This window comes from Lutra lutra, chromosome X (assembly GCF_902655055.1).
Source record: "Lutra lutra chromosome X, mLutLut1.2, whole genome shotgun sequence".
NCBI lineage: Eukaryota > Metazoa > Chordata > Mammalia > Carnivora > Mustelidae > Lutra > Lutra lutra.
The window spans coordinates 31,278,283-31,304,989 of record NC_062296.1 but is presented as its reverse complement, the minus strand read 5'-3'; the positions used below and the strand labels follow the sequence as shown (position 1 = coordinate 31,304,989).

General features: G+C 40.7%; 1 protein-coding gene across 1 annotated transcript; it reads left to right on the top strand.

The window, feature by feature from the left end:
- The first annotated feature begins 1,958 nt into the window (after positions 1-1,958).
- Positions 1,959-26,707, top strand: LUZP4 (leucine zipper protein 4). The gene is given in 5 exon segments (XM_047715099.1): positions 1,959-2,049; positions 24,053-24,184; positions 25,534-25,646; positions 25,900-26,219; positions 26,221-26,707. Coding segments are annotated over 5 exon segments (1,143 nt in total).

Below are 26,707 nucleotides of genomic sequence, written 5' to 3'. Positions count from 1 at the left end.
CTCTTAATTACTAAACCTAAGGAGTTTAGTAACTCCTTAATGAAATAACTGCAGACAGTTCTTAGCTAACTTGATTGTTTAGCAATACTTGACTTGTGGTCCCCTAGTTTCTTCTTAGAACTGTTATGCCCGAGTTTTTGCGTCCGAGAGACCACCAAGGAGCCAAGCACCGATGCAATCACAGGAGGGTTTATTTGACAAGCTTAAGCCTGGGCCCAAGTATACCTGACACAGTGGAGTAGGGAGTTATGAAAGACAGAGGCAGCTGAATCCAGGGGTTAAAATCAATCATTAAAGGAGAGAGAGACTGTTTAAAGTGCTAACCTGAGTAGGTCAGAACCCAAGAAATATTTTGTGATAATCTGGAACATCAAGATGGCTGCACTTATGTCAGGGTTAGACTCGGGGTGGGTACAGTCTTGTTTTTCTTGGCCTCCACAAGAACTTTCCTTTTATTTCCTGGATATTTCTTTCCTGGTTCGTCCCATATCTCTCCGATGTTTTCTATTCCATTTCCTTTAAAATTTCCTTGGTATTCTGTCTTTGGTCCTCTTCCCTTCTTACTCTGTAATTCAATAAATGTGATATTAAAAAGTGCTCCAAACCCACTGCAGGAAAGTCCCTCCATAATCTATTCTCTGCTGATCTCTCCAGATTCATCTTTCAGTACCCTACCACATGAAATGGTTTGAACTTTTCAGAGTGCTGGTAGGGCTGCTTCCCCTGAGAGTAAATACCATTCCTACCCCTAAAATTATTCCCTAATTTGTCAAATCTTAAATGAATTTTTCTTGATACTTTAGGTGATTTTATCTTGTAAGTCTCATATATATTTTATAGATAACATATCTTCAGAGACTAACACAGTAAGGAGCTTAGTATTTCCTGACAGACTGAATTATAGCATCTAAATTAATATTTTACATGTATTTATTGTCTTCACCAACTGTATAGGCTTTGAGAAAAAGATTTACTTATTAATCTTTAGGTTCCTTGTGCTAAGTAATGACTTAAATACAACAGTTAAACAATTTGTATTTTAAAATCTCTTCAGATATTTATGTTGTGATTTCTGTAACAACTTAAATAAGTTTTCAGTTCTCAAAATCTATTAACTTGATTTTTATTTCCTCTGAAGACCCAGTGACATCCAGGATTCTTCTAACATTTAAAAAAAAATAGTGTATAGTGAGCAGTATTAAGATGGTAGAGAATGACTATATTTTTTTCTTAAGAAATGTCATGGACAGGGACGCCTGGGTGGCTCAGTTGGTTGGACGACTGCCTTCGGCTCAGGTCATGATCCCGGAGTCCCAGGATCGAGTCCCGCATCGGGCTCCCAGCTCCATGGGGAGTCTGCTTCTCCCTCTGACCTTCTCCTCGCTCATGCTCTCTCTCACTGTCTCTCTCTCAAATAAATAAATAAAATCTTAAAAAAAAAAAAAAAAGAAATGTCATGGACACATCTTTAGGGAAGTCTTCAAAAAGTATGTGGTGCTGCAAGTCTGTGGGTGGGCCCTAACTACTAGATTTGTGATAGATCTTCAATTTTGAAGGAATCAGAGGACCAGTCTATCACGTCAAGAACATAAGGTCCTAGTAACCAAGAATGCCAACAGCCAAGAGGACAAATGGTTTTTTCTTTGTTATGAAAGGAGAGGGTCAAGAAGTCACAGAAGAAAAAAAGTTGCAACTGACTGAGTGGCAGATGCACACAAGAGACAGTTTCCAGAAAGCGCGGGAAAGAAATGGGCGTGTCTTTTTTTTTTTTTTAAATGAGCCAAGTTTCTGATAGGACATCTGTGGAGGGGTAACTGCTAAGCTCCACCCCCTGAGCCTCAGCAACAGTGAAAGGAAAGACTGTGATTGGGTGACAAGTTTAGCCGAACCCTAGGAAGTACTGAGGGTGCGTGATATAGAAACTTAACCTCAGAGCTGGGTGCAGTTACGCTGAGGAGATGGCTTCGCTTTCCAACTCAACTATTTCTGGAAAAGTGCTGAAAGAACCCAACAATGGGGGAAAGATGACCTATCTAGATATGTCTCTAGGTATGTAGACCCCAGACTCCAGCCCCCGCTAGTCTGGGCTCACTGGCTTTGAATAGCCGACCTCGGTTTAAGGCAGGCTGAAGTGGCCCCATAAGGCATATGCTCCTGGGCAGCGAGGCTTGCACTCTGTGTACTACTCCTGCCCCAACGTGGATAAAGTCCAGGCCAGCTTAGCTCCTACCCTTCCTTTCTGCTCCCATATTCCTATGACTCCTCTTAGGTGGGAAATGGGCAAAAGCTGACAGGAATTGTGTGAGGCATAAAGATTGCTGCCAAGGTTTAGGCTGAGGGAAATAAAAAGCCAGTGATCTCCATATATTTTGTTCTCCTAAGCATTGATAGCAAGCTACCCACCCAGTTAAAGCGTGGGGCCACAAGTTCCTCGAAATCAGTCTTTGAATCTAAGAGCCTGTCACAAACGACTGTTTTCCAGGGGCTAGTTTACAAAGAGTGAAAGCGGGCAGCAAGACTGGGCAAAGGGGGTGGTTTATTTGCTTGCTTGCTTGTTCATTGGTGCGTATACACCCTAAACCAACTTTCCCCTCCCCTGGCACCTCTAATCTCTTAACCTCAGACCTCTTCGGGACTATCACCCACTTTGGAAATGGGGAGGGGGAGAGGGAAGGGAGGGAAGACTTCATAAATGTGGGAGAAGGAGCAGCGCTGGGAGGCTGACTTTAAAAATGGCGGGAGATGGGGTGGAGTGGGGATGGGACGGCAGGAGAGCAGGGAAAGAGAAAATTTTAACAGTGGGGAAAAGAGCTGAAAGGCAAGGGCAGCTTTAGAAATGAGAAGGGGAGGAGGAAGGAGTGCTGAACTTCGAATGGGAAGAGCAGCGTAAAGAGATTTCATTTTGAGTTGAGGGTTGGAGAGCTGAGCAGGGAGGGTTGAACTTAGAAATGGCGGAAGGACCTGTTGGTGGGGGTAGGAAGGGAGATGCGAGGGTAGGAGCGGGAAGCCGGGGAAGGAGAGTGTGCCATAAAAATGAGGTAAGTAAGGACATGGAGGACGTACCTTATTATGGGAAGGGAGAGCCGTGAGGGTGGAGAAGAGCGAGATAGGCAAATATTAGGCATGGGAGGAGCAGAGCAGATGGGGTGATTTGGAGATGAATGGGAAAGAGTTGGAGAAGAGGGAGGCAGACTTCCAAAAATAAGAGGGAAAGCAGAGTGAGGAGAGTAGACCTTAGCGAGGAGTGAAGAGTAAGGAAAGCTGACAATAGACGTGGGGTTGAAGAAGAGCAAGACCAGAGACCCTAGAAATGGAAGGAGTAGAGTAGGGATGGAAGACCCTGGAAGTGGGAGGCTGGAGAGCAGTGAGGGTGGAATTTTGAAATGGAAGGGCACAGAGCTGGGAAAGTTGACCTTAGAAGTGGGGAGGGAAGGTAGACTTTAGAAATGAGGAGGAAGGGGTCCCTGAGTGGCTCAGTGGGTTAAAGCCTCTGCCTTCGGCTCAGGTCATGATCACAGGGTCGTGGGATCGAGCCCTGCATCGGGCTCCCTGTTCGGCGGGGAGCCTGCTTCCCCCTTCCCCCGCCTCTCTCCCCACCTCTCTGCCTGCTTGTGATCATTGTCTGTCACATAAATTTAAAAAAAAAATGAGGAGGAAGGAGCAGGGGTTGAGATATAAAATATGAGATAGGGAGCAGCTGTGAAAGCAATCAGTAGAAATGGGAAGAGAGAGGAACCGAAGAGTGGACCTTAGGAATGAGAGTGAATGAACAGACAGGGAGGGCAGACTTCAGAAAGGAGCTGAGAAGTGCAGTCAGGGAAGATCTTGTAAGTGGCGAGGAGCAGGTAGAGTGGACCTTACAAATGTGGTCTGAGGGAGTGGACTTCTGAAATGAAAGAGGGTTATCTGCCTTTTTATTATTGTAATAATAATAATTATATATATACTATCACAATAATAAATATATAAATATCTCTATTAATAAATAATATTTATATTATATATTTATATTTATAATATTAAATATTAATAAGCTAATAAATAATAAATCTATCTATTTATTATTGTAATAGTGTATATATATATATATACATATATATATATATAAAATGGATGCTAGACCTTTTTCAGGTATATAATTTACAAATATTTTCTTCTGTATTGTGGGATGGTTTTTTACTTTCTTGATAGTGTCCTTTGAAGCACAAGAGTTTTTCCTTTTGATGAAGTACAATTTATTTTTTTCTTTTATTGTTCATGATTTGGTATTCTAGCTAAGAAATGATGAAGATTTACACCTATTGACTTCTAGGAGTTCTAGTTTTGGCTTTTACATTTATATCTTTGATCCATTTTGAGTTAATTTTTTCCAAATTGTGTGAGTTAAGATCCAATTTCATTCTTTTGTATGTGAATATCCAGTTGTTCCAACATCATTTGTTAAAAAAAAAAAAGACTATGGTTTCCCCTATTGAATGGTCTCGGTAGAATTGCTTTCTTAACTTCATTTTTGGATAGTTCATTGCTAGTATATAGAAACAGGATTGATTTTTGTGTGTGGATCTTCTAGCTTGCAACCTTGTCAAGCTTGTTTATTAGCTCTAATTTGTGTGTGTGTGTGTGTGTGTGTATCTTTACGATTCTCTTTATATAAGATCATGGCAACTGATTATATAGATATTTTCACTTCTTTCTTTCAAATCTGGTTTCCTTTTCTTTCTTTTTCTGGACTAATTCTTCTGGCTAGAATTTCCAGTGAAATGTTCAATATATGTGGTAAGAGTGGGCATCCTTGACTTGTTTCTGATCTTACGGGGAAGGCTTTTGTCTTCTCTATAAATCATCATTATAGCTGTGGGTTTTTCCTAGATGCTTTTTATAAGGTTGAGGAAGTTGCCTACCTTACCCTGTCACCTCTGTGGGGGAATGGCCCTGAATAGTACCTAAGAGATTTTCTTGTTTTTTTTTTTCTTTTTCTTTAATGTGTTTTTAACAATCTATTTCACGATGGGTAACAATAGGCTTTACTATTCTAAGACGTAAGCCTTGTGGATTCCAGGCTGTGGCTTGCCCTCTACCTCAGGCTCCAACATGAATTCTGAAGTATTTTGTGACGTTAAAGTGACTTTTAAAAAATAATAATTGGGGGCGCCTGGGTGGCTCAGTCATTAGGCATCTGCCTTTGACTCAGGTTATGATCCCAGGGTCCTGGGATCAAGCCCCTTATCAGACACCCAGCTCAGTGGGGAACCTGCTTCTCCCTTTCCCACTTCCCCTGCTCGTGTTTCCTCTCTCACTGTCTCTCCCTCTGCCAAATAAATAAATGGGATCTTTAAAAAATAATAATAATAAAAACCTTACTTAAAAAAAGATTAAAAATCAATATTTGGTGACTGGGCAGGATTGGGACTAAAGTGAGGCAAGTGAGGCACTTGCCAAGGGTGCAAAATTTAAGAAGGCAATAAAAATTCAATGATTAAGGGACGCTTGGGTGGCTCAGTGGGTAAGCATCAAACTCTTGGTTTCAGCTCAGGTCATGATCACATGGGATGTGAGATCAAGCTCTGAGTACAGTGAGTCTTCTTGAGTCTCTCCCTCTGCCCTCCACTCCCACTCTCTCTTTCTAAAATAAAATAAGTAAATTTTTAAAAAAAATTGATGGTTGAGATAAATTTTTTTTTTTAAGGAGCCCAGTGTGGGGCTTGAAGTCACAACCCCAAGGGGTGCCTGGGTGGCTCAACTGGTTAAGCATCTGTCTTTGGCTCAGGTCATGATCCCAGGGTCCTGGGATCGAGCCCTGCATTGGACTCCCTGCTCAGTGGAGAGCCTGCTTCTCCTTCTGCCCCTCCCCTGTTCATGATTTCTCTCTCAAATAAATAAATAAAATCTAAAAAAAAAAAAAAAAGTAGAATAATTCTTAAAAAAAAAAAAAAAATGAACTCACAACCCCGAGATCAACACCTGAGCAAGAGATCAAGAGTTAGTCACTTACCAACTGAGCCACCCAAGAGCCCCAAGATAATATATATTTTTTAAGATTTTTATTGTTTATTTTATTTTAGAGAGAGAGAGCAGGAAGAGGGGCAGAGGGAAAGGGAGAGAATCTTGAGCAGAGTCCAGGCTGAGTGCAGAGCCAGACGTGGAGCCCAATCTGATGACCCTGAGATCACGACCTGAGCTGAAATCAAAAGTCAGAGGCTTAACCAACTAGGCCACCTGGGCGCACCCTGCTCTGAGATAATATCTTTATTGAAATATTTTTTTAAAGATCAAAAGGACAAACTAAAGCCCTCTGGCTGGTCACATGTTTTTGTAAATAAGGGAAAAGGGTGAAGCAAATTTGGCCATGTTGTGTATGCACGGGGTCTGATCTGGTTTTTGTTGTTGATATTTTTTTCATCAGGGATTGCTCTTGCATTGATTTTTATTTTTAAAAATATTGTGTTGGGGTGCCTGGGTGGCTCAGTGGATTAAAGCCTCTGCATTCGGCTCAGGTCATGATCCCAGGGTCCTAGGATCGAGCCCTGCATCCCAGGGTCCTGGGATCGAGCCCTGCATCGGGCTCCCTGCTCGGCAGGAGGCCTGCTTCTCCCTCTCCCACTTTCCCTGCTTGTGTTCCCTCTCTCACTGTGTCTCTCTCTGTTAAATAAATAAATAAAATCTTTTTAAAAAAGTAAAGAAAGTCCCTTCCAGTTTGAAGCCAAGAAAAATACATCATAAAGAACAAATACATGTTGCTTCTGTGAGTTGATGAGAAATCCATACTCTTCCAGTAAATTTCCCCATGACTTTATTAAAGTGAAAATATTGCTTTTAACAATGCATGTTTGTCTTTGGATAACTACACATGTACATATGAAAAAGAATGTTATGTTTACTTATGTCATTTATGTATAATTTTATATTATTTATATAATTTATATTGAATGCAAGATATTTATTACTTCCATTTTTAGAAAAGATTTTATTTTTACGAGAAAGAGAGCAAGAGAGAGAGCACACAAGCAGGGGAAGTGTCAGGCAGAAGGAGGGTGAGAAGCAGACTCCCTGCAGAGCAGGGAGCCCAATGCTGCAGGGGCTTGATCCCAGGACCATGACCTGAGCAAAAGGCAGACACTTAACCAACTGAGCCACCCAGGTGCCCTCTGCAAATTTATTTTTGTTCTTGTCCCTAGTAAACATTTTCAGAAGGGTATTACAGTGCTTTATTAGAAATAAAAGGCAAAAATATGGGGCACTTGGGTGACTCAGTTGGTGGAGCATATGAATTTTGATCTCAGGGTATTAAGTTTGAGCCCCACATTGGATATAGAGATGACTTAAAAATAAAATATTAAAAAAAAAAGAAAGAAAAGGCAAAAGTAAAACCAAAATTGGAACTGGCAATTGCGAGAACTTAATGGGAACTCTACCTCTGTCTTCACCACTTCTGTCTAAAGGAGACTAAGCCCAAAGTACTGTAGTCTGAGAGAAAAACATCCCTTTCTGCTGCTCAGTGTAGTCAATCATGGTTCCATAAATGTTTATAAAACATCTACTCTGTATTAAGCACTGTGCTGGGTACTTGGTACACTGATAGATAAACAGTGGCTTCTTCTCAAGCTGATCATAATCCAGTTGGGGAGGCAGCTAAGTAAACATGTGCAATTATACGTTGTTTTCAGTGTCCTAGAAGTATGCATCGTCAGAAATTGAGAGGAAACTAAGTCACATTTTTTGAGGTTTCTGGTATTTTACATATTTAAAGAATGATAGAACAATGTTTACAAAAATTGGGATATATTTTTAACGTTCACAGATAATAAAATAGCAATTACAACACCTTCTAAAATACAAAACAATATAATTGTGCTTTTTACGAGAAAATTGGTTCTATGACTTATATCAAAATTTAATTATATGGTACATCGAGCTGGGTGATCTATTGTTTCTTAAAGTTTATTTATTTAAGTAATCTCAGCACCCAACATGGGACTCAAACTCACAGTCCAGAGATCAAGAGTCGGACGCTCTTCCAGCTGAGCCAGCCAGGTGCCCTGGGTGATCTATTTAATTTATTTTATTTTATTTATTTATTTGGGAGAGAGAGAAAAAGATTGGGAGGACAAGTGTAAGGAAGAGCAGAGGGAGAAGTAAACTCCCTATGGAGCAGGGAGCCCAACAGGAACTTGATCCCAGGGCCCTGGTATCATGACCTGAGCAGAAGGCAGATGCTTAACCCACTGAGCCACCCAGGCCCCTGGTATCATGACCTGAGCAGAAGGCAGACACTTAACCCACTGAGCCACCCAGGCACCCCTTGGGTGATCCATTTTAAACTGTTTGAGGAAGGTTGTCTTTCCTCAATCCTCACGGCGTTTTTCTGACACAAATCTTACTTAGGTCAAGAATTCAAATTTGAGGGGCACCTGGGTGGCTCAGTGGGTTGGGCCTCTGCCTTCAGCTCAGGTCGTGATCCCAGGGTCCTGGGATCAAGCCCTGCATCGGGCTTTCTGCTGGGCGGGAAGCCTGCTTCCCCCTCTCTCTCTGCCTGCCTCTCTGCTTACTTGTGATCTCTGTCTGTCAAATGGATAAATAAAAAATCTTTAAAAAAAAAAAAGAATTCAAATTTGAGGGGTACTGGGATTGAGTCCCACATCAGGATCCCTGCTCAGCAGGGAAGCTGCTTCTCCCCCTGCCTTTTCTCCTGGATTGTGCTCTTGCTCACAATCTGTGCCTCAAATAAATAAGTAAAAAATCTTAAAAAAAAAAAAAAAGAATTAAAATTGAGGGTCTTTGGGCCTGAACCAAATGGTTCTTGAGAGACTGGCTAGGTAGTCTCCGGATGGAGTCAGTGGAGAATATCATCATAGACAGTAAGCAGGAATATAGCACCATGTCTCTGTAATGATGTCATATCCTGAGAACTAAGGGAAAGGACATGAAAATATGGAAGGTTGATTATTATGTTAAAGATACCTTCCGGGGGCCCTTGGGTGGCTCAGTCAGTTAAGTGGCTGCCTTCACCTGGGGTCATGAACCCAGGGTCCTGGGATCGAGCTGGGATCAGGCTCCCTGCTCAGTGGTCAACCTGCTTTTCCCTCTCCGCTCTGTTGCTTCCTCTGCTTGTGCTCTCTCATTCTCTCTCAAATAAATAAAATCTTAAAAAAAAAAAAAAAGACACCTTCTTCATAACCTCATAGACTATGCTGAAAAGGTCTTTCCGTACCTTACCTAGGTCTAAAAGCCATTTGTTTTCTTGTCTCTGTGGACGGGCTGAGCAGCAATTGGATTTCATCTCTAAATCGTAGCTGATAAGATGTTTGATTTCTACATGTATAATGTATATTCTTGTGCAATTTCATCATTATAATGCAACAAATGAAATGGTGGTTTCTGGAGTTATGAATTCCAGGGGTTAAAATAATGTATAATTGAAACTTTAAAAAAAATTGTTTTTCTTTCTTTTTTTTTTTAAGATTTTATTTATTCATTTGAGAGACAGACAGACAGAGAGAGCACAAGCAGGGGGAGAGGCAGAGGGAGAGGAGAAACAGGCTCCCCGCTGAGCAGGGAGCCAGATGATGGGGGGCTTGATCCCAGTACTTGGAGATCATGACCTGAACTGAACAGCTGAGCCACCCAGGCACCCCTTCTTAATAGAATTTCAGAGCTGCACAGGCACTATATGGACTCTCTTGTCCCTAAAGGCAAATAAGGAACCATTTAGAAAAAGAATTAAAAGAATGTCATTATTCAATTTATTGATACTTTCACTGAGTCACTGAGGCTATACCAGAGGTTTTTGTTTATTTGTTGTCTTTTTTTTTTTAAGTCTCATGGTACATTTCTGTGTTGGGGCATAGATGCCTTTTCCTAATACCATTTTTCTTCCAATTATATTTCAATTTGAACATTGGTTAATTTAATATGAAGTATTTATGAAATTGCACTAGGTTTATTTCTAGAAAATCTGGCATAGGATGGATGTTCAAGATTAAAAAACTAAAATGTACATGGGGGGTTAAGGGGGTAGGAGAAGAGTAAATGAAACAAGATGGGATTGGAAGGGAGACAAACCATAAGTGACTCTTAATCTCACAAAACAAACTGAGGGTTGATGGGGGGAGGGGGGGTTGGGAGGGGGGGTGGGGTTATGGATATTGGGGAGGGTATGTGCTATGGTGAGTGCTGTGAAGTGTGTAAACCTGGCGATTCGCAGACCTGTACCCCTGGGGATAAAAATATATGTTTATAAAAAATAAAATTTAAAACAAACAAACAAACAAACCTAAAATGTATTTCTTCTCTCCTTTTTGAATTGGAAGTACTTTCCAGATTAAAATTTCCTACTCGCTTGACTTTCATCACAGTTTGTATCTTAGATACTCATATTTGCATCTTGCAATAGTTCAGGCAGGTACTATGCCATACAAGCCTGTCCTGAGGTGACGCCACATTGGTGTCAAGTGCAAAGAGAAATGGAATAGTTAGCATTTGGCAAGAGGTGAGATAAAAGATCTGTATTATATAAAGCTTTTCTACTTGATTGGGAGCCTGCACAACTGCACTTCGGAATATACCAAACACATTTGCTTTTAAAGATGTAATGTTATATTTAAATACGCCCAGTATTTACCTTTCCTTTGACTACCCTCCTTTTGTAGCCTAAGCAGCTTTCCAGCTTTTGCTAAAACAAGTTGCCTTTAAAATGTGGACTTAGTCTCTAGACACAGTCAAATGAAATTAAAATTATTGGATCACAGAAAAGAGGGCAGTTTCCTTTCAAATGGCTGTGCAGTGATAATATCAGTTCTCTATGATTTTTTAAAGTTTTTATTTATTTAAGTAATCTCTATACCTGTCGTGAGCTTCAAAGTCACGATCTTGAGATCAAGAGTCATGCATTCCTCTGACTGAGCCATCCAGAGGTCCCCTCTCTATTATTTAAAAAGCACTGGGGCACCTGGATAGCTCAGTCGGCTAAACATCTATCTTTGGCTCAGGTCATGATCTCAGGGTCTTGGGATCGAGCCTCACATCAGGTTCTCGCCTCAGCAGGGAGTCTGCTTCTCCCTCTCCCTCTGTGCTCTCTCTCTCTAAATAAATGAAATCTTTAAAAAAAAAATAAAAGCATTGATAAATTTCCTGATTTCAGATAACACCTAGCATATTGCCAAGCACATAGAATGCTCTCAGTAAGTGCTTATTATTTGACAGATTGAGACGGCACTGCTAGAGGTTGTATGGGGTTCTCCCCTCACCCTCATCCATAACTCTCACTACATATGCCTTAGCTCCTATCCCTTACTGTACATTGAGATACTGACACCCAAGACTTTTCTTTCTTTCCTTTTTTTTTTTTTTAAGATTTGTTTATTTACTTGAGAAAGAGAGAGAGAGAAAACACATGAGTGGGGAGAGGGAGAGAAATTTCAGCAGACTCCCTGCTGAGTGTGAAGCCCGACACCAGGCTGGATGCCAGACTCCATCCTGGGCTCCATCCCAGGCTCCATCCCACAACCCTGAGATCATGACCTGAGCCAAAGCTGGGTGCTTAACTGACTGAACCACCCAAGTGTCCTGATACTCAAAACTTTTCATCATCTCCCTTGTCTGTCTAACCTCTCCCCCATAACTCTCCAGCACTAATCTTCCATTCTAGCCAAGCTGATCTTCTCCCTGAACATACTGTATTAATTCCTGGCTCTAAGCCTTTTCTTGTGCTGTTTCTTTTTGAGTGCTGGGGTCTTTCCCCTCTTTCAGGTCCTATCCATCTTACCTGGCTCTGCCACAAAGATATTCCAGCTGTTCCAGTCCACAGTAGTCTGTCTTTTCTCTGCAGACTTGGAGTATTCTGTCTCTGCGTTATTCAGTTGGTATTTAATCATATACAGGCCGTTCCCAGCTGGCAAAGTGTTGTGCTCCAGTACCTCATTTGTATGCCAGTTGCTGGATGCAAAAAGAATTTCCCTGTAGAAATAATAATATAAAGGGTGAGTGGGATTCTAGGGCAGTGCACAGAAGTCTATTTGGGGCTATTTGGATTGCAACAACTGTTTATAATAATATGTTATGCAATAATGTATTTCAGGGTCAAACTGAGAATTCTAGGAAGACCTTACTATAGTTCTAAGAACATCTCTCTCTTTTTTTAAAAGATTTTATTTATTTACTTGAGAGAGAGAGAGTGAGAGAGAGAAAGCATGAGAGGGGAGCACGTCAGAGGGAGAAGCAGACTCCCTGCTGAGCAGGGTTCCTATGTGGGACTCGATCTGGGGACCCCAGGATCATGACCTGAACTGAAGGCAGTCGCTTAACCAGCTGAGCCACCCAGGTGCCCCTAAGAACATCTCTTAATGGGTTCTTCTCCCTTCCCAATAGAGCCTCATTTCCTTGGTGGCTTGAGGAGTTATCTTTGGTAAATGGTGGATCAGGGAGAATAGTGTGAGCTCTGGGGAAGAGCTTTGTGCTTGCAAGCTGATGAGTAGAAGAAGGGTGACTCTGTGGAGACCCCTCCGGTTGCATCTGAGGTGAATGGGGAGAGGACTTCTTGTCCTCTATTTTCAACTTTTTGAGGAACCTCCATGCTGTTTTCCAAAGTGGCTGCACCAGCTTGCATTCCCACCAACAGTGTAGGAGGGTTCGCCTTTCTCTGCATCCTCACCAGCATCTGTCCTTTCCTGACTGGTTAATTTTAGCCACTCTGACTGGTGTGAGATGGCATCTCATTGTGGTTTTGATTTGTATTTCCCTGATGCCGAGTGATGTGGAGCACTTTTTCATGTTTCTGTTGGCCATCTGGATGTCTTCTTTGCAGAAATGTTTGCTCATGTCTTCTGCCCATTTCTTGATTGGATTATTTGTTCTTTGGGTGTCAAGATAGATAAGTTCTTTATAGATTTTGAATACTAGTCCTTTATCTAATATGTCATTTGCAAATATCTTCTCCCATTCTGTCAGTTACCTTTTGGTTTTGTTGACTGTTTCTTTTGCTGTGTAAAAGCTTTTGTTCTTGATAAAGTCCAAATAGTTAATTTTTGCCCTTGTTTCCCTTGCCTTTGGTGATGTTTCTAGGAAGAAGTTGTTGTGGCTGAGGTTAAAGAGGTTGCTGCCTGTGTTCTCCTCAAGGATTTTGATGGATTCCTTTCTCACATTGAGGTCTTTCATCCATTTGAGTCTACTTTTGTGTGTGGTGTAAGGGAATGGTCCAGTTTCATTTTTCTGCATGTGGCTGTCCAGTTTTCCCAGCACCATTTGTTGAAGAGACTGTCTTTTTTCCATTGGACATTCTTTCCTGCGTTGTTGAAGATTAGTTGACCATAGAGTTGAGGGTCTATTTCTGGGCTCTCCATTCTGTTCCATTGATCTATATGTCTGTTTTTGTGCCAGTACCATACTGTCCTGATGATGACAACTTTGTAATAGAGCTTGAAGTCTGGAATTGTGATGCCACCAACTTTGGCTTTCTTTTTCAACATTCCTCTGGCTATTCGAGGTCTTTTCTGGTTCCATATATATTTTAGGATTATTTGTTCCATTTCTTTGGAAAAAAAATGGATGGTATTTTGATAGGGATTGCATTAAATGTGTAGATTGCTTTAGGTAGCATAGACATTTTTACAATATTTTTTCTTCCAATCCATGAGCATGGAACATTTTTCTATTTCTTTGTATCTTCCTCAATTTCTTTCAGGAGTACTTTATAGTTTTCTGAGTACAGATTCTTTACCTCTTTGGTTAGGTTTATTCCTAGGTATCTTATAGTTTTGGGTATAATTATAAATGGGATTGACTTTCTTCTCTTTCTTCTGTCTTGTTGTTGGTGTATAGAAATGCAACTGATTTCTGTGTATTGATTTTTATATCCTGACACTTTACTGAATTCCTGTACAAGTTCTAGCAGATTTGGAGTGGATTCTTTTGGGTTTTCCACATAAAGTATCATATTATCTGCAAAGAGTGATAGTTTGACTTCTTCTTTGCCGATTTGAATGCCTTGAATTTCTTTTTGTTGTCTGATTGCTGAGGCTAGGACTTCCAGTACTATGTTGAATAGCAGTGGTGATAATGGACATCCCTGCTGTGTTCCTGACCTTAGCAGAAAAGCTCTCAGTTTTTCTCCATTGAGAATGATATTCGCTGTGGGTTTTTCATAAATGGCTTTGATGATATTGTGTTATGTACCCTCTATCCCTACACTTTGAAGTGTTTTGATCAAGAAGGGATGCTGTACTTTGTCAAATGCTTTTTCAGCATCTATTGAGAGTATCATGTGGTTCTTGTTCTTTCTTTTATTAACGTATTGTATCACATTGATTGATTTGCAGATGTTGAACCAACCTTGTAGCCCTGGAATAAATCCTACTTGATCATGGTGAATAATCCTTTTAATGTACTGTTGGACCTATTGGCTAGTATTTTGGTGAGGATTTTCGCATCTGTGTTCATCAAGGATATTGGTCTGTAATTCTCCTTTTGATGGAGTCTTTGTCTGGTTTTGGGATCAAGGTAATGCTGGCCTCATAAAATGAGTTTGGAAGTTTTCCTTCCATTTCTATTTTTTGGAACAGTTTCAGGAGAATATGTATTAATTCTTCTGTAAATGTTTGGTAGAATTCCCCTGGGAAGCTGTCTGGCCCTGGGCTCTTGTTTGTTGGGAGATTTTTTTTTTAAGAGATTTTATTTACTTATTTGACACAGAGAGAGAGATCACGAGTAGGCAGAGAGGCAGTCAGGCAAAGAGAGAGGGGAGAAGCAGATTCCCTGCTGAGCAGAGAGCCCGATGTGGGCCTCGATCCCAGGACACTGAGATCATGACCTGAGCTGAAGGCAGAGGCTTAATCCACTGAGCCACCCAGGCGCCCCCGTTGGGAGATTTTTGATGACTGTTTCAATCTCCTTACTGGTTATGGGTCTGTTCAGGTTTTTATTTTTCCTGGTTCTGTTTTGGTAGTTTATATGTCTCAAGGAATGCATCCATTTCTTCCAGATTGTCAAATTTGCTGGCATATAGTTGCTCATAATATGTTCTTGTAATTGTATTTCTTTGGTGTTGGTTGTAATCTCTCCTCTTTCATTCATGATTTTATTTATTTAGGTCCTTTCTCTTTTCTTTTTGATATGTCTGGCAGGGGTTTATCAATCTTATTAATTCTTTCAAAGAACCAGCTCCTAGTTTCGTTGATGTGTTCTGCTGGTTTTTTTTTTTTTTTTTGGTTTCTATTTCATTGATTTCTGCTTTGATCTTTATTATTTCTCTCCTCCTGCTGGGTTTAGGCTTTCTTTGCTATTCTTTCTCCAGCTCCTTTAAGTGTAGGGTTAGGTTGTATATTTGAGACCTTTCTTATTTCTTGAGAAAGGCTCGTATTGCTATATATTTTCCTCTCAGGACTGTCTTTGCTGTGTCCCACAGATTTTGAACAGTTGTGTTTTCATTATCATTTGTTTCCATGATTTTTTTCAATTCTTTAATTTCCTGATTGACCCATTCATTCTTTAGCCTCTGTGTATTTGGGTTCTTTCCAGCTTTCCTCTTGTGATTGAGTTCTAGCTTCAGAGCATTGTGCTCTGAAAATATGCAGGGAATGATCCCAATCTTTTGGTACCAGTTGAGACCTGATTTATGATCCAGGATGTGATCTATTCTGGAGAACGTTCCATGTGCACTAGAGAAGAATGTGTATTCTGTTGCTTAAGGATGGAACGTATCTGTGATGTCCATCTGGTCTAGTGTGTCATTTAAGGCCTCTATTTCTTTGCTGATCTTTTGCTTGGATGATCTCTCCATTTCAGTGAGGGGAGTGTTAAAGTCCCCTACTATTATTGTATTATTGTCGATGTGTTACTTTGATTTTATTATTAATTGGTTTATATAGTTGGCTGCTCCCATGTTAGAGGCATAGATATTTAAAATTGTTAGATCTTCTTGTTGGCCAGATCCTTTGAGTATGATATAGTGTTCTTCTTCATCTCTTATTATAGTCTTTGGCTTAAAATCTAATTCATCTGATATAAAGATTGCTACCCCAGCTTTCTTTTGATGTCCATTAGCACGGTAAATGGGTTTCTACCCTCTCACTTTAAATCTGGAGGTGTTTTTGGGTCTAAAATGAGTTTCTTGTAGACAATATATTGATGGGTCTTATTTTTTATTTTATTTTATTTTATTTTATTTTATTTTATTTTATTTATTATCCATTCTGATACCCTGCGTCTTTTGATTGGGGCAGTTAGCCCATTTACATTCAGGGTAACTATTGAAAGATATGAATTTAGTGCCATTGTATTGCCTGTAAGGTGACTGTTACTGTATATTGTTTCTGTTCCTTTCTGGTCTACTACTTTTAGGCTCTCTCTTTGCCTAAAAGGACCCCTTTCAATATTTTTTCTAGGCCTGGTTTGGTGTTTACAAATTCTTTTAGTTTTTGTTTGTCCTGGAAGCTTTTTATCTCTCCTTCTATTTTCAATGATAGCCTAGCTGGATATAGTATTCTCGGCTGCATGTTTTTCTCATTTCGTGCTCTGAATATATCATGCCAGTTCTTTCTGGCCTGCCAGGTCTCTGTGGATTAGTCTGCTGCCAATCTAATATTTTTACCACTGTATGTTACAGATTTCTTGTCCCAGGCTGCTTTCAGGATTTTCTCTTTGTCACTAAGACTTGTAAATTTCACTCTTAGGTGATGGGGTGTGGACCTATTTTTATTGTTTTTAAGGGGTCTTCCTGGATTTTGATGCTTTTTCCCCTTGCCATATTAGGAAAATTTCTACAATAATTCGCTCCATATACCTTCTGCCCCTCTCTCTCTTTCTTCTTCTTCTGGAATCCCAATTATTCTAATATTATTTCATCTTATGGTATCACTTATCTCTTGAATTCTTCCCTTGTGGTCCAGTAGTTGTTTGTCTCTCTTTTGCTCAGCTTCTTTATTCTTTGTCATTTGGTCTTCTATATCACTAATTCTGTCTTCTGCCTCATTTATCCTAGCAGTAAGAGCCTCCATTTTTGGTTGCACCTCATCAATAGCTTTTCTGATTTCAGCTTGGTTAGATTTTAGTTTTTTTATTTCTCCAGAAAGGGCTTTTATTTCTCCAGACAGGGTTTCTATAATATCTTCCATGCCTTTTTTGAGCCCAGCTAGCACCTTGAGAATTGTCATTCTGAACTCTTGATCAGACATATTACCAGTTTCCATATTGATTAAGTCCCTGGCCTTCGGTACTGCCTCTTGTTCTTTTTTTGTGGTGAGTTTTTCCCTCTTGTCATTTTATCCAGATAAGAATATATGAACTAGAGAATAAAATACTAAAAGGGTGGCAAAGACCCCAGAAAAATGTACGCTAAACAAATCAGAAGAGACCCCAAATCGGGGGGAGAATAAAAGTGGTAAAAAGAAATTAAAAAAAAAATTTTTTTTAATTAAAAAAATATATATTAGACTGGTGAATAGAACAGAGCCACCCACTTGATTTTGGGTGTATTTTGGTCTCTTAGAAAAAACTACCTCTCAAAATTTTTTAAAGAAGGAAAAACACATATATATATATGTATATATATATATATATACAAAAATAAAGGTAAATACAATGAAAGGTTGGATTATGACTATAAGGATGAAAATTTAAAAAAAAATTCTAAAAAAAAAAAGGAATTGTTAAGATAAGTTGGTTGGAAAAAGAAAGAAAAGAAAGGGGAGAGAATTTGCTCAGGCTGGAGAATAGAACAAAGCCCTGTGCTAGATTTAGGGTATACTTTGATCAATTAGAAGAAATTGTATCCCAAAAATTTTTTAGAAGAAAAAACCCTATATGTATACAAAAAATAAAGGTAGATACAATGAAGGATAAAATATGACTAAAATAATGAAGGTTTAAATAGATTTTTTTAGGAAAGATATTGTTAAGATACACTAGTTAAAAAACGTTAATAGAGGAAAGAGGAAGGGCGCCCGGGTGGCTCAGTGGGTTAAAGCCTCTGCCTTCGGCTCCTGTCGTGATCCCAGGGACCTGGGATCGAGCCCCGCATTGGGCTCTCTGTTCCGCGGGGAGCCTGCTTCCCTTCCTCTCTCTGCCTGCCTCTCTGCCTACTTGTGATCTCTGTCTGTCAAGTAGATAAATAAAAATCTAAAAAAAAAAAAAAGAGGAAAGAGGAAAAGTTAAAAAAATTAGAATAAGAAAAAAATAAAATTAAAAAAAATTAATTAACTTTACAAGACTAAAGAATCATGGGGAGAAAGCCATGAATTCCATGCTTTGCTTTCCCCTCCTCTGGAATTCTGCTGTTCTTGATCAGTGAGCTTGGTCTTGGCTGGATGTTCTTGCTGATCTTCTGCAGGAGGGGTCTGTTGTAGTAATTCTCAGATGTCTTTGCTTGAGGTGGAATTGTGCCGCTCTTGCCAGGGGCCGAGCTAAGTAATCTGCTCAGGTTCCCTCCCAGGAGCTTTTGTTCCCTGAACACTTTCCGTAAAGCTCTGGAGGACGGGAATGAAAATGGCGGCCTCTCAGTCTCCCGCCTGGAAGAGCCAAGAGCTCAGGGTCCCACTCCTCTGTGCAACCTTGGAGAAAAGCACTTAATCACTCCCGTCTCCCTGGTCTCTGGCCGAGCTCTGAGCTCACCCGGCCTATGACCAAGGGTTTCTGTCTCGGGCACACAGTCCTGTTTGGAGTCTCCAAACCCAGCAGATTCCTGCCTCCAGAGAAGGAAGGTGAGTCTCCCCGAATCTGCCACTTGTGGGGTCCCTGCTCAAAGAGCAGTGGTCTCACTGTGCCACGGATTATAGTTTAAGGTATCCCCGAGCTGAGAGCTCACTATTTGGCTCCATCTCTGTAGCTGGCTTCCCCGCTCTGATACCTGTGAGCTCTGCTACACTCAGACAGCCCCGATCCTTCTGTGACCCCACTGGACCTGAGACCACATTGTCCCCGTGAGGACTCCACCCCCGCTTAGCCTCCAGAGCGATGTCCCTCAGTGGAGCAGACTTTTAAAAGTTCTAATTTTGTGCTCCACTGCTCCACTGCTTGCCAGCCGGCCCCTCCCCCCGTGGTCTATCTTTCTGTCGCTTTGGATTCACTTCTTCGCACATCCTACCTTTCAGAAAAAGGTCGATTTTCTGTTTCTAGAATTGCTGCTCTTCTCTTCGATCGCCTGTTTGATTTAACTATCTAGCTGAACTCCTGTGACCTGATGTCATCTCAGTCTGCTACTCCTCCGCCATCTTGACTCCTCTCCCTCTTAGCATGACTTTAAAAACCCTTTGTGTTGAGCAGATCTCTGTTCTAATCCCAGTTCTGCCGTTAGCTAACCTTGGGTGCATTGTTTCCCCTCTCTGGGCCGCAGTTTTCTCATTTATAAAATAAGGGATAATTGCTTTTCCACTCAGTTGTTTCCATTGCAGTTTCAGGGTGATTCTGGACTTCTTTTTACCTTTATATTTTAGTGAATGTGGTATTTTAGTCATATTTCAGGAAAGCTGATTTAGGAGGCAGTTTTGGGGGGTTTTTTTTGGATGCAGTTTATTTTATTTTATTCTTTTTAAAATATTATTTATTTTGAAAGAGAGAGAGAGAGAGCATGCGCACAAGCAGGGGGAGGGCTAGAGGAAGAAGCAAACTCTTTACTGAGCAGGGAGCCTCATGTGGGACTGGATCCCCCGTCCTTGGGATCGTGACCTGAGCAGAAGGCAGACGCTTAACCGACTGAGTCACCCAGGCACCCTAGGGAGCAGTTTAAATGAAACATACATGTGGGTGATTATTTTCAAGCCCAAAACATACTGATGATGTCCTTTTCAGCTTTTAAACAGTTTCATTTACGTGTGTTATAGATTGTCAGAACAAATTCCTGCTATGTCCTGTCTGTGCTTCCTGCATTCTACTTTGGTATGCTTGTCTTCCCTTGCATGAGTGAGCCCTTTGACATGAAGTTTAATTGTGGGAAAATATAACAAAAATGGAAAAATACCAAAGCCAAAGTTGAATTTCCTATTAGTTAAGTGAATTTTTTTAAAAAAAGATTTTATTTATTTATTTGACACAGAGAGAGAGAAATCACAAGTAGGCAGAGAGGGAGGGGGAAGCAGGCTCCCTGCTGAGCAGAGAGCCCTAGGTAGGGCCGGATCCCAGGATCCTGAGATCATGACCTGAGCTGAAGGCAGAGGCTTAACCCACTAAGCCACCCTGGCGCCCCTAGTTAAGTGAATTTTATATAGCAGCTATGAGCTTGGTCATTAAACCCGAACCCGTATTACAGCACTGCTGATATTTTAAAGATTTGTTTATTTTGGGGAGGGGAGGAGAGAGAGAAAATGCAAATGAGAGAAAGGGCAGAGGGAGAAAATCTTTAACCAGACTCCCCACTGAGAGTGGAGCCCAAGGGACATTGGGCTTGATCTCAGGACCCATGAGATCATGTCCTGAGCTGAAACCAAGAGTGAGGTGCTTAACCCACTGAGCCACCCGGGTGCCCCAGGGCTGCTGATATTTTAAAGAAAAGCCTGTACTATCACTTATGAAGCTAAATTGGTGAAAGCCATGACTATTTTTATGAAAATGTAAATGTCAGTACCATCACAAAAGACTTAAGGTCATAAACAGCCTTGGAGTAAGGCTAAATAGGTGAGAAAATAATGTATTTTTCACCCAGAGAGTCTCTTGTTTGTAGATTTGGATGGATATCATAGTTTATTTCTAGCTTCTCTCTTCTAGAGTCATTACTCTAAGTCAAAATATCTTGATGCTGTTGGCCACGTAACAGATATGAAACCTATACCTATTTGTTGAATGTGAACAATGACAGTTAATCTCTGCAAAGCCTGTTTGGAAATGGCATTTCTTATTAAAAAAAAAAAAATCTTGCCTGAAATGTACAACATTTTGCTTCCTATTGTACTCCCACTATTCACTAATTTTTCCTCCGGTCATTTGTTCATTCATAGTACTAGGGAGTTACATGATATTTGGGTTGGGTCAGATTGCGATGGGAAAATGCTTCCATGTATTAATATATTCAAAAGGAAAGGATTCAAAAAATCCTGTGGCATTAATGTGGCACTGTCAGAGTGACACTAAGACTGAAATCTTTATAATGTTATCTATAAGCACAAAGTAAACTGAGACAGATTTGCTTATGGGGGAGGAGGAAGCTTGGTGTTTCTAGAGCCATGTTATATATATTTCCCTCATGAATTAAAAAGGCTTATGTGAGTTGCAGGGTGATTGGTTGGAAAGATCAATCGACTTTAGTCCTATTGTGCAAATGTGGCCACTGCCCAGATCGGAAGTCTCACCATAGCTATCCCATGGCATTCTATGGTTCCCAACAAGCCTGAGAAAGGTTGTAAAGGGGACAGGGCAAAATGAGTGCTCAAATAACTGTGTTAGAAGTAGTCTTATACTACCTGAGTGCTAAACTTGATGTGTAATTAATTGGAAACAGAATTGAAAGGAGAATGCTATTTTAATAAGAATATTAATTCAAATGGAGGTTACTAGCCTAGGTGCTGCTCTCCTCATTCTTGGGGTAGCCAAGGGTTTTTTTTTGTTTTGTTTTATTTTTAAGATTTTATTTATTTGAGAGAGAGAGAATGTATAAGCAGAAGGGAGGGGCATAGGGAGGGAGAAGCAGACTCCCTGATGAGCAAGGAGCTGGAAACCAACTCCAACTCCAACTCAGTGCTCTATCCCAGGACCCTGGGATCATGACCTGAGTTGACACCAGATGCTTAACTGACGGACTCAGACCATGATCCTGGAGTCCTGGGATCGAGTCCCAAGTCAGGCTCCCTGCTCCATAGGGGGGCCCCGCTTTTCCTTCTCCCTCTGCCTGCTGCTCTCCCTGCTTGTACTCTGCCTCTCTCTCTCTCTCTGTGAAATTAAAAAATAAATAAATAAATAAATAAAATAAAAATCTAAAAAAAGAAAAAAAAGAAAAAGTCATGTAAGTCTATTTCCTTCTTTAAAAAGTGAGGATAATCTCTGCTGCCCTTTAAGCGTGGGGGTGCACTACCTCAGATACATGAGACCCTTGATAAACATCTGTTCATTTATTGTCTCATTTATTGAGTGTCACACGTATGCCAGGTACTGTGCCAAGAGCTTTTATATGGAAACGCTTTATAAACTTTCAAGTACTATCCAACTTAAAGGTGTTCTTAGGAACCCACCTGGTTTATCCATTCAGCCGTCCCCGCAACAAGGTACTGGGTTGATGTTTCTCAACTGTAGCTATAGTCCTGCATGAGCCCAAGACATTTTCCAAATTACTTAATCCTCATGGGATTTTAAGATGGAGCTTGCCTTATTTTGGGTGACTCAGAAGTGAGGAAAATGAAGTCACTGAAAATTGTCCGTGAGGACCACAGGACGGACTGGTCCTGGAGCACTCCCTCATGGCTTCATGGCCTTGTGAAACCATTGACTCAGGGAGGATCTTGCTCCTCACGTTCTCCTCTCTGAGGTTTTGCTCTCCTATTTCAGAAGTCACGCATCTCACCCACAAGTCTGCTTGGCCATCGTTTCAGGGCTGAAGAGGAGGAGGGGTTGGAGCTTAAAAAACCTTCGCTGTCCCAGCACCCAGCAGCACCTGGGCTAGTGACCCTCTCTTTAAACATGATATTCTTATTAAAATAGCTTTTTCCTTTCAATTCTTTTTCAAAATCATTATACAAAATAACATCCTGAAAGATGTTCTGATTATACTGTAATCAGAACTCTCTTATACTGTAATGAGGAAGAACCCTGTATAGAGATTTGTACAGATTTTAAACATCAAATACAGGGGAAGGAATAGAGGGGAAAAATGAGAAGGTAACAGAATGCAGAAGGAATACAAAGAACAGAATGTTAAAAGCTATGTCTTTGCAAGATGTTATAACCATTGGCTGACAACAGGCAGAAAGAACAAAGGCTTAAAATGGGCTTGTCAGGAAATGGTACTCAACTGATTGTTGAGATTTACCCTGACTTTTAGGTTTGAAGATGCCAGCCATTTCAAGATTTTTGGAGAACCTGAGGCAGGACTAGTAATAATCAAAATAATGAAGAATTAGTTAATCTCTGGTGTACAACTATCTCCTCTTTTGTACCCTTCCCAGCTCCCCCTCTCTCTTCTAGTATTTCTAGCTCTTTCCAAATATCTAGCTTGTACTTATCTTTAAGGGTCCCTTGACCTAAGTAAGCTTTCATCCATTGATAGAACATCCCACCGTTAAATCTTCCCATCCCAGATGTTAGGAGAGGTGTTTTAAAGTAGGTTATACCTGTCTCTCATCCTTCAGATCATGCCATGTAAGTGCTCTCTGCATGAGTACATAAAAACTTGCTTGCTACGAAGTAAAGTCTGATTGCTTCCTGCTACTACACTAATCTTACTTCCTTGCCTCTTTGGTATCTCCTCTGAATGTCCATCACCACTGCTTCATAATCACGACTTTCTTGCAGCTCGCAAAAATAAATTCAACTAATTGTCTAAGCACTTAACGTTTCATCAGGAATGACACAATTGCTCTATGTTTCTCTGAAACTACAACATTTAGTAAAATCATCTATTTAAATGATTTCCCCTTTAGGCTACTTTACTCTGAAAGTATTTTATTTTATTTATTTAATTTTTGCAAGCGAGAGGGAGAGAGATCATGCACATGCAAGAGCATGAGCAGGGAGAGGAGCAGAGGGAGAGGGAAAAGCAGACTCTCTGCTGAGCAGGGAGCCCCATGATGGACTTGATCCCAGGACCCCAGGATCATGACCTGAGCTGAAGGCAGACACTTAACCGACCAAGCCACCAGATGCCCTGAAAGTATTTTATTTTTTCAGAAATGAAGTTACTATAAATCTGTTTAACAGGAATCTTTCTCTTTATTGCCCTGGGGATCTAACCCTAAAATGTCTGCATTGTTTGGTCTTTGTTATGGTTTTACAAGTTAGTTATTATTATACTGTTATCATTTTTCAGGGCTACCAATTTTTACAATGTTCTGAAATATGATGAGGTAGAATATAGATTATTCACTTGAGACACGCTGTAACTTGGCTTTTTCTATTGTCTTTGTTTTTCATGTGTTTCCAAATACAGATGACATTATAATCCTTAAAAAGTTAGAAAGTAAAAACACTGAATCAAAAAAGAATGGGACACAGAACCGTAAAAAGAAGAACCCAATTTCAAGACAGCGAGCAAATGCTCGTAGGCATCGCCGGCAAAGAGGTAAAGTATACTAAAAATCAAACAGCGCAAAGAATCTGAAATATTTGTGAATAACTAGGTAAGCAAATTCACAAACTTGGAATGTATTCGAAAGTTGCATTATGTTGCTAGTTTTATTTTTCTTGGAACTGTAGGCATTTAAGGCTGGTAAGTATTTATGCCATGACAAATGAAAACAATTTTTAAAATTTATATGTGTTTCTTCCATAAGGGAGAGCAGGATGACAATGACAAATGTTTTATACCTGTTCACAAGCCTGCCTGGTTGGTCCAGTTCCATCCTTAGGAGGCAATACAGGAGGTGTAAGAGCATGGTTAATAATCTGGGCACCATGGCCTCCCCATTTTGAAAAAACAAATACTGTACGGCAGAGTACAGAGCACGAAGAAAGCCTTTTTTTTGTATTTCTAATCCGATGGGTCACTGCAGTCTGCATATTTTAACAACACTGTGCTGCAGACTGCCGTTGTAGAGGTCTTCCCAACAATTAAGGCTCTCCATGGTTTAGTCAGCTGGCTGGAATCATCTTGACAGTGTGCATTCTATTCCAAGTCCCTGCCAGTTGCGCATCCCCTACCCTCCGCCCCAGTTTCATTATAGTCCTTGTTTGGATCCTTCAGTGGCTTAGCGGGTTCTGAGAAAAGGAGGGATAGTGGTTATTATAGGAACAAAGCTGCTAGGAATGGTGAGGTGGCCTATTCTCATGTTTCTTTTTTTAAAATTTATTTTAGAGAGATAGCACGCAGTTGGGGAAGAGTAGAGGGAGAGGGACAAGCAGAGTCTGCTCTGAGCATATAGCCCAGTGTGGGGCTCGAGCCCACAGCCCTGAGATCATGACCTGAGCCAAAACCAAGAGTCAGATGCTTAACAGGCTGAGCCACCCACGCGTCCCTCCCCATTCTCATGTTTCTAACTAAACATAAATTTGATCTTTGTGGGCCTTTTGGAGATCCATCTTCTTTATTTCTTAAACTATCTTTACACCCAAATCAAAGCAGACAACTGAGGCAAATATTCACATGATTAATACAAAGCAGACAGTTTTTCTCCATCTCTTTTCTTTCTAGTAGATAAAAGATATGCCCCAACCTTGTTGGCGTATGAAAACAAATTTGAGGTATTGTATACAAAGAAGACTTCTATATTAAGGTATGCGAATAGAAACAGTATGGCAAAAACTTCCCTAGAATTTGGTGAGACTCTCAGATGATATCAGACTAATGAAATGTCAAGTTTGCAAAACCCAGTGAATAGCCTTAAAGCAGTGAGATCACAGATAATACTTCTGAGAGATATGTTGAATTTACTGACATACTCTGAAAATATGGAAAATAATTGTTTTTCAAAGGATACTCAAGATTCAGATTCCTTGAGGAAGGAAATGATACAAAACCGTACCAAGAACCTTCTGGATTCAAGCCTGGACAAAGCTCTTTAAACAAGCAGCCTGTAAATAAGCAGGTAAATAAACACTGAGAATTAATCCATATAAGAGGTCCTAAATTTAATATAATTCTTAATATTAAGTAAGGATTATTTTAAATTCCATTGAGAGTGGAGGTTGTTTCTTAGTATTCCCTCCTGGTGCCTTGAACAGTTCTGAGAACTGTTTAGTTTATAAAAATAGGGGCAATGAAGTTCTAAAAAACATTGCCCATAGAAATGGCTTTGACAAAATATTATATTTGTTTTGCAAAATTGTGATTCTTTGCAGGAGAAGTGCAATGAAAATTCTAAGTCCCAAGCAGAGAGGAGTGGAAGCCAGTCAGAAGGGAACCAGAATCAACTGGAAGGATCTCAAGGCCAATCATCAGAAAATCATCATTCAGAGAGATCTCGTGGCCATTCAGAGAGTTCTTGTGGCCGGTCAGAGAGTTCTCAGGGCCAGTCGGAAAGATCTTGTGGCCAGTCGGAAAGATCTCATGGCCAGTCAGAAAGATCTCATGGCCAATCAGAGAGTTCTCATGGCCAATCAGAGAGTTCTCATGGCCAATCAGAGAGTTCTCATGGCCAATCAGAGAGTTCTCGTGGCCAGTCAGAGAGATCTCATGGCCAGTCAGAGAGATCTCATGGCCAGTCAGAGAAATCTCAAGGCCAGTCAGAGAGATCTCATGGTCTGTCAGAGAGTTCTTGTGGCCAGTTGGAGAGATCTCCAGGCCAATCTGAGAGATCTCGTGGCCAGTCCGAGAGTTCTCGTAGCCAGTCCGAGAGTTCTCATAGCCAGTCCAAGAGTTCTTGTAGCCTGTCCAAGAGTTCTCATAGCCAGTCCAAGAGTTCTTGTAGCCTGTCCAAGAGTTCTCATAGCCAGTCCAAGAGTTCTTGTAGCCAGTCCAAGAGTTCTCATAGCCAGTCTGAGAGTTCTCGTGGCCAGTCCGAGAGATCTCGTGGCCAGTCTGAGAGACCTCGTGGCCATCCCGAGAGATCCAAGGGCCAATCGGAGAGATCTCGTGGCCAGTCAGAGAGATCTTGTGGCCAACCAGAAAGATCTCGTGGCCAACCAGAGAGATCTCATGGCCAATTAG